The sequence below is a fragment of the Anas platyrhynchos genome, chromosome 3 (genome assembly GCF_047663525.1).
Source record: "Anas platyrhynchos isolate ZD024472 breed Pekin duck chromosome 3, IASCAAS_PekinDuck_T2T, whole genome shotgun sequence".
Classification (NCBI taxonomy): domain Eukaryota; kingdom Metazoa; phylum Chordata; class Aves; order Anseriformes; family Anatidae; genus Anas; species Anas platyrhynchos.
Genome location: NC_092589.1, coordinates 95,601,617 through 95,609,744, shown reverse-complemented (window position 1 = coordinate 95,609,744; position 8,128 = coordinate 95,601,617). Strand labels below are relative to the sequence as shown.

At 36.6% G+C, this 8,128-nt stretch overlaps 1 protein-coding gene across 2 annotated transcripts in view; it reads left to right on the top strand.

Moving 5' to 3' along the window:
• The window catches only part of FAM83B (family with sequence similarity 83 member B), a 56,352-nt gene that overhangs the window by 31,003 nt on the left and 17,221 nt on the right, over nt 1–8,128 (top strand). For both annotated transcript variants that reach the window (XM_027455094.3, XM_038177310.2), the window contains exon 3: nt 5,323–5,487. In XM_027455094.3, coding sequence (XP_027310895.1) covers nt 5,323–5,487 — 165 coding nt within the window. The remainder of the gene's footprint in view (nt 1–5,322; nt 5,488–8,128) is intronic.

Sequence of the window (8,128 nt, the reverse complement as noted above, 5' to 3'; positions counted from 1 at the left end):
GCATGCTGTCTCATGTTCCTAGCAGCAAGATATATATACTATTTCCTTCTGCACTCTGTTGCAAGGACTTGACTGTTCCCTGCCTTGACTGTTCCCTGAGAAAGGAGAGATTCAGGCAGCACCACGCCTGTGCCACAAGGAGATTCTCCCTAACACAGAGAAATGTAAAAAGAAATTTGAAATAGGGTTAACATTTCTGGCTGAAACAGTAGCTTTTTGGTCCTGGGGTGAGGAAGGGCAGTGGTGTTCAAAAGCACTGTACAGATTTTTGTCGCAAGATGTAAACCCAAAGTAAGCCTCCTGAAAGTTACAAGAAATCAATATTCTTGCAGTGCAGGTAGACCCTTAGCATTATTTCCTAATAGGTTATTGATATCATGGTAGATGTGTCCAGTGAAGCCTGACCTAAGGAAGCAGCTGCATTAGAGGATTCCTCTTTTTTACTGTTTATAAGAAAGAAGGTGTTAAATGACACACTCTGCAAGATACTCAGCAAAGAATGGTAATTAGTGCTTCTAAAAGGAGTAAAGATACTGGGATAATGGAACTGTCAGTAGCATAGACCTAAAGATCACTAGCAGTAAAAGGCCTTTAATTACATCCATGCCCTAATGTCAATACACACGCACTAAAAGGGTTGATTTTGATGTCCTAAAATCCAACTGCAAAGGTTTTTCTTACCAAATATCTCATCAAAAATGGGAGAAAAACTTATCATTTTTCTTTATTCATAGTCTCTGTTTTGTTTCTTTAAGCCTTATAATAGAGTTTATTATCAAATATGGCAAGATGTGCTTGCATTTTGACAAGGATGGAAGTGGAGATCTTAGTCATTGAGCTGCTGACTTGGTAATTTGGGAAGGACCTCAGGAGGTCTCCGGTCCAACCTCCTGCTTCAAGCAGGGCCAGTGATAGGACCTGACCAGGTCGCTCTGGGCTTTATCCCGGTAGGTCTTGAAAACCTCCAAGGACAGAGACTACACAAGCACTGTGGGCAACCTGCTCTGATGCTGGACTTTCTGCATGGAGATAAGGATTTTTCCCTGTATCCAGTCAGAACTGCTCTTGTTTCATTTTGTCCATTGTCTCTTGTCTTGCTACAACTGGCTGCATCTTCTTGATGAACTTAGCTACATCTACTCAAGACACCCCTTGTAGGTGCTGAGGACTGTTGTAAGGTGACCTGAAGCCACCTTTGCTCCAGAATGGACAAGCCCAGATCCTTCAGGCACTCTTCACAGGGCAAGTCCTCCAGCCCTGATCATGTTGGTGGTCTTCCTCTGGCCATTTTTCTGCCTATAATTAAATGTTTCTAAAATGTTAATGTGTGAAGCGCTGCTTTTCTACTGCAAGACATATTCTTGGTTTCAAGACAGTACTGAGGAAGATATAATATGGCATTGCTGGTGCCTCTATTTAAGTTGATAAAACTATCAGCTTTATTAGAAGTAATTTTGTGTTTATTGATTTCACCAGATTTTCTTCATCTGTAAGGATGCCACAAAATATAACCTTAAAAAACATTCACCACTTTGAAAAAGAGTTGGAAGATAATAAGAAGAGATCAGTAGTAACAACCTAAGATGATTTAAATTTAATTGGGGGGGTAGAAAAGTAGTATTAAAATTGTTTTCTGCACTGGCTTCACCTTTAATTGGTCATTGAAATGTGTTTTTTTGTGTGTGTTTTTTTTTTTTTGTGTGTGTGTGTTTTTTTTTTCCCTATCTAATTTCAAGTCAGGTGACAGTACTCCACTTTTGCTGTGCATAATATCAGCATGTCTGCTCTGCCAACTATTCTCTCATCCCTGAAAATATAAAATGCTTAATTAGTCCCAAGGGCCATTTTTGATCAGGGTGATAATCAGTTTCTTACATTTGGCAAGTTCTTCCAGAAATCTGACACTTTCAGCTAAAACTGCTGCACCTATCCAGTATCCCCTACATGGTTGGATGGCCTTTGCATGTCCTTATAAAAGCATTGGTGCTTGTTTTTGCAGAGAGCCCTGCCTTTTGGAAAACAAATATTTTTGGAAAGAAAATGGCATCTTATAAGGAAGCCTAAAATTTACTGTAAGACACTGAAGTGTTCTGCCTTGAGGGATTTTCTTGACACAGGAGATTGCTCTTATGCCCAAAAGAAACAGAATTTGTGGCATAGCCAATTTTCTGAGCTGTTTGCTGCTCTTTGAATTCTATCCCTTTTCCTTTTCCTTGCTGGATTTCATTGTTACCTGGCTTCCTCTTGTAAGTAGCAGTGTGAAAATTCATTCTGCAATTTCAGAAACAAATTTATAACACTGTAGTGACATCTTTTCTTCCAGCATTATGCAGCAAATAACTAATCCTGCAGCTGATATTAGAGCTTTAAGTAAAGGCATTTTCACATTACAGAATACCTATTTTGGGGGATCTGCCTAGTCTTGGTCTCCTTAATCAAAACCTGGGACTCTGAATTGGCTTTCTCTTTGTCCGAGCTCAGTACTCCCTTCTGCTTCAAAGTTGGCAAATGTACCTAAGGAATTAAAAATCAAGGGAAATTTAGTACACTTAAAAGCCAGAATATTCTGATATTTATGGGATCCACTATCTGCATCAAAATATGTGGTTTATCACCAAATATCTAGTTTGACTTACAGAAAACTATATATAGAAATAACCTTATCTCTGTAAATTACTGCTTTTACCTATTGTGTATGTTGATACGTGACGCAAATTTGGCTCTCTTCTTCCTTCAGCAATTCAGCCTACTAAACATTAGTGTTGACAGGATTAATTGTGTTGCTAAAAGTGAATGGGCAGACTAACAAGGGTATACTTCACAAGTAACCTTTGATTTCCAGGGAATAGAAAAATAAATGTCCAGCTGATTGTCAAATCACAAATGTGGCTTTGCAAATGTCCTTAAATCTGTTGAGGATCTAGCACAAATTTCAGGTTTCAAAGTGTAATGCCTTTGCAAACTTTGAAAGCGAAACTTGCTTTTTCTCACAATAATAGTTTGGTACTTCATAGAATTAAGTCTAAAATTTTGAAATTAAAAGGTTTAAGATCAGATCTGCTAGTGAAGACAAAGAGGGGTGCCCTGTTCATTCCTAAGGTTTGGTGTATCTGCATATCATCAATAGCAGTGATTGTTTTCACTAGTAGTGCACAGCCAGCACTCTCATACCTGCTTGTTTTTTCAATTCATATCTCGCTTCCCCTCTTCCTAAGCCAAATGTGGCCATTCTAGTCAGCTTTGGTCTCAATTTGGATTACTTATTCTAGCTGTTGGTTTTTTTTGTTTGTTTATATGTTTTCTATATGCTTCCAGTATATTAGTCTTTGTAACCACAGATGCTGCAAATTAGCATCGTAGATATCTGCCATAGGAAAATGTTAGAAGGATTTTTGAAGTCTGTACTGTAGATTTTAAATATTTTATGTATTTATGTCAGTTTACTTACTCAGGATTTATCCCATAATTTAAAAACATTCTTTAATATAATGAGCACCTATTTCTAAAAGATTTCTAAAAGATTTCTAAAAGAAAATGAAAGGTTAAGAAGAAATTGAGGAGATCAGAGGGAGGGGGACACAGATAATGAAACAAACCTATTTGGGAGCAGACTTTCTTCTTTGATCATTTTTACCTGGCATACTTGATCTATATTGGCATACTTCTGTTGGGATGTAAGAGAAAGAAGACAGATGAGCAAATAGGGTTGCCACGTTCAGTTAACTTTGTGTATCTGAGTCAAGACCAAGCAGAAGTGATGAGTCAAAATAAACTTCTGTGGTTTTCATTCTTTCCTTTCAAATGTAGATGAAAAATAATTTGTACTGTTAAAAAACAGTTGTTTGTGTGTTGTTGGTTGTTTTTTTGTTTGGTTGGTTGTGTTGTGTTTTTTTTTTTTTTAATTATTATTTTCCCCAAAAGTCAGTAAAAAAGTGAGGTAATACACAGGACATTTGAAAGAATTCAGTTATTTCATGCTATTCAGTTCCTTTCTGACTGGTGGATTAGTAAGGAGTCTTTTTACTGCCAGGTGACATGTTATTATAAGCCAACTCCTTTCATTTTTATTGCTTCAGGAGCTGTCTTTACCTTTCTTAATGACATTGTTATTTTATTTTTTATTCTTGGTCAGCTCCCGTTTGTATTTCTAGTGTTCTAAGTATATATTTGCCATAAGCGAGTCTTCTGGTTCTAAGCAAACACATTCAAAATGCAATTCAGATGACTGACTGGAGGCATAGCATTTACCTCTGTGTGAGCAACATCCTTTACCAAATTTTGTGTGTAAGATAAATGTTTCAGTTCCAGAATAAGATGAGTGATTGTAACTTTACAATTATACCATTAATGTTCAAGTATGGAAAATTTAAGGATGAGTGAAACTGGTAAAGCAAGCTCACTATCAAGCCTACTCTTATACCTGTGATAGGCTTTATTTGATTTGAATTTGCACCTGAAAAGTTTCATTGGAACTTCTTGTGAAGACTCTAATGGGTAAGAATAGTATTTTTTAAAGTTCCACTGTTATTTCCACAGTTACATTCCCACTGTTATTTCCTCTATTTCAATATTACTTCATTCCAAATTATTAATGATAAGTAAATTGTGTATCATCTCCAAAATGCGATTAGCAGGACATTGCTTTTCCCAGTCAGAAATACCTGCATTATTCCCCAAGGTTGAAGGACAGCAATGGCTGGTGTTCAGCACTCTCTAATCTTCCTGAACCAACCTCTCACCAGCTGAAGAAGTTTCGTCCCAGTGAGTGTGATGAGTCAGTATGGATGCTGAAGTCTTCATCAACTCCAGCTGTTCAATGTCTGCTTATTGACTCCTTCAAATTCTCAAACTATTAGTTTTAGGGAAAACTGTGAAGACGAAGAACTGCATTTAGACTAGGTTGAACAACCACCTTGTACAAAAATAGTGTTATCTTGATTTTCTGTTACGCAGTCAGACTGCATAATAGAGTTGGCTCCATTTATTTTTTTTTCACTGTATTAATATCACTTCCCATTTCCTTCTGTTCCACTGGCTTTCCTTTTCCCTATAACACCCATTCCTAAGCTCACACATAATACAACAATTTGCCAGAGTTTGTAGTTTGTGATGACTGTCGTATCAACAGTCACCTGTCCTCTCAAGAAGAAGATGCAGTGCTCTTGAGAAGCCTTCTGGGTTAAGTGGTACCCCATGGGAAATATCAGAACTTTCTGATGCATGAATAGCATTGGTGTGTTAGCTGCACAGTGCAAACTTCAGTGAAGAGTTTGAAATGTGTGTTTATACAACACAGTAATTTTTGTCTTTTATTTTTTTCAGGTCATTGCCATAGTTATGGATATGTTTACAGATGTCGATATTTTTAGAGAAATTGTAGAAGCATCTACAAGAGGGATTGCAGTGTATCTCCTGCTTGATGAGTCAAACTTCAGTCACTTTCTGAAAATGACAGAGAAACAAGGCTGTCAAGTTCAGAGGCTCAGGGTAAGACTTCTTCTTTCCTGTGCTTGAACATTCGCTTGTCATTCCTCTGCAAACCAAAGAAAAGACACTATTATTCAAAACCTCATTATCAAATACTGCTTTATCAAATTAACTATGAAGTATAATCTGGTAAACTCTCAGCAGAACCTTCTCTACAAATGTTATTCTCTTTAGAAAAGCTTTTATCTTTTTCGTGTGCCAAAACAAGAATGTTTGATAGAATTATGTATTTTTTCCATGTTATTTATAAAACCTTTTTCCATTATTATCTCCTTAGGCATAGTACAGCTTTGAAAAACTTTGCTTCCTTTTCCTTTATGTTAAATTAACCTGCAAATAAAATCATAAAGCTTATGCAAATTGTTTGGAATAATAAATGGTATACTTCATTTCATGATCTTTTTGTTAAATGTGATTACTATTAAAATGCATTAAAAGGACTAGGATTCTGTTTTAGTTTCTGTTTAGAAAGCACTTCTTATTTTGTCTGTCTACAGCACACAGTATGAGTAGGCTTACTTTTATACATTACATATGTAATTTGCCCTATAAGAAAGATAATTAAGAGAGGACTGATGTTTACATTTTTCACCCAATGTCCTGCACCACCCTACTATATTAGGGAACAGAATGCTAACCATATGCTGCACTGACCTGACATAAATGCTTCATAAATACTTCTAGGTTTACTGTCATTGTAGATATCTTTGCAAATGTTCCAAGCACAGTACCAGAGTTTCTCTGCAAAGCCTTAAACTCTTCTGTGGCTGAACTTCCATATAGCTCCATTTGCAGTTCCTTGTTTCTTAACTAGTAGTGCCATGTTTACTCCTGGCAAAAATATCTCAGAAGCTCTTCTTACAAGCATGCATTTTAAGAACCCAGTCTGAAATACAGATGGAGGTAGAGTGTTTTTGTGAGTATAAAGAAGGCTTTTTTCTTAAAGTTTTGGAACAAACCTGTATTTTATACCAAGTTTTGCTCTGGAGTGTTGACTTAGGCCCTTGAAAGTATTACCAAACCACTTCCCATATTTATTTCTGATGTGGGGGATTTGAGCATGTGGGATTGCCCTCTGGTGGCCTAATACACAAAGCTATGGGAATTTTTGAAAAGAAAATGCCACAAATATTGTGGGTCTGTAGACCCTGGTAGTAATTGCCCTCATGAAGTCAGTATTTGGCAGTACACTGGAACTTCAGACAGCATTGTCTCCCAATAACTTGGGTTAACTTTGCCATAAATGCTGATAAAAACAGAGTACATTCCTTTTTAATGGCATGAGTTTTATCCTGCCAATGTAAAAGAAATTAGGAATATTTTTTTCAAGCTCTATCTTGAAAAATGTGGTAATATGCATTTTCAAACTGATTCCGTGCAATATGTATCTATAGCTATTTCTAACTTTTGGGAGTGATTTGGAGGTTTTCATTTTACTGTTGTTTTATAGACCTACAGGCATTTACACTGTGGTTGAAAGAACTCAAGTACATACATTACAGTGGATTTGGTATGGATTTGGTATGGGTTGGAGAGTTTCAGATTTGGCCTTTTTTGTGACCTTATTCTTTATGTGTTTCTGTTCTGTATCAATGGGAGAAACATTTTTACACTGAAAGGTTTGCTTGGAATGCTTCAAGGTTTATCAGAAAATGAAAAATGTATGCCAAAGATCTAAACAGTAATCCTGTTGTGTACTGGGTTTCCAGTTCAGCTTGTGGTAAAGCTCTTCAGGCTCCTCATCCAGGTGCTACTCCCAGTGACTGTTGCTCTAAGAATAAAAGCTTCCTGCTCCCACGGTAATTATCCTGTGTCTTTCTTCAGGATGAAGGGAAGTCACTGGTGACTGTGAAAGAGCAGTCAATACTTTGGCAAGGTTTCTGTCTTTTTTTTCATTGCCTTGGTGCTTCATTGCCTTTTTGTGCTTTTGGCCCTCCTCTCCTCTTCAGTGAAAGCAAGAAGAGGACAGATGTAAGGATATATTTCTTCTTCCTCAAGATGTAGCAACAGCAGCACTGGCCTTGTTATTCTCTGGCATGATTTGGTTCAGTCTTGAGTATGGCAGACATTTCTTCATCCTGTGCACTCATGAGGAGGAGTTACTCTCAAGCTTTTATGACTTAGTCAATATACTCACTGGCTCTTTATCTCTTCCTTTGAATCAGTAAAAAATGAAATGTTGTAATGAGAGAGACTGTATTTTCGAATTCAGATTTACAATTCACTGGTCTTCTATATGGAAAAAAGAGGATTTATTTGTAAATAAATCTACATTAAATGTCTCATATGTAGTGCAAATCCATACCACGGCATGTTTCCATCTTTTTTTGAAAGAGTATATACTGAAGGTATTGATAGACTATGTATTATGTGACTATGATGTGAATTCTATACGGAAGAATATGACAACTTGAATTTACTAGGAGCTTTTCCAGTCTCTTGTACAACATTTCTTCTCATGGGTTGGTTTTTACTTAAAGTTCACTTTAACATCATCAGTGGAACTCAACTCAAATACGTAATTCCTTTCCTGTACTCTTCCATTTCTCCTTCCCCATTTTCAATTTAATTTATCTGTTTACTGACTGTCCTACATTTTCCCTATTAGCTAATGTATTTCTCTTTCTTTCTTTTCTCTATC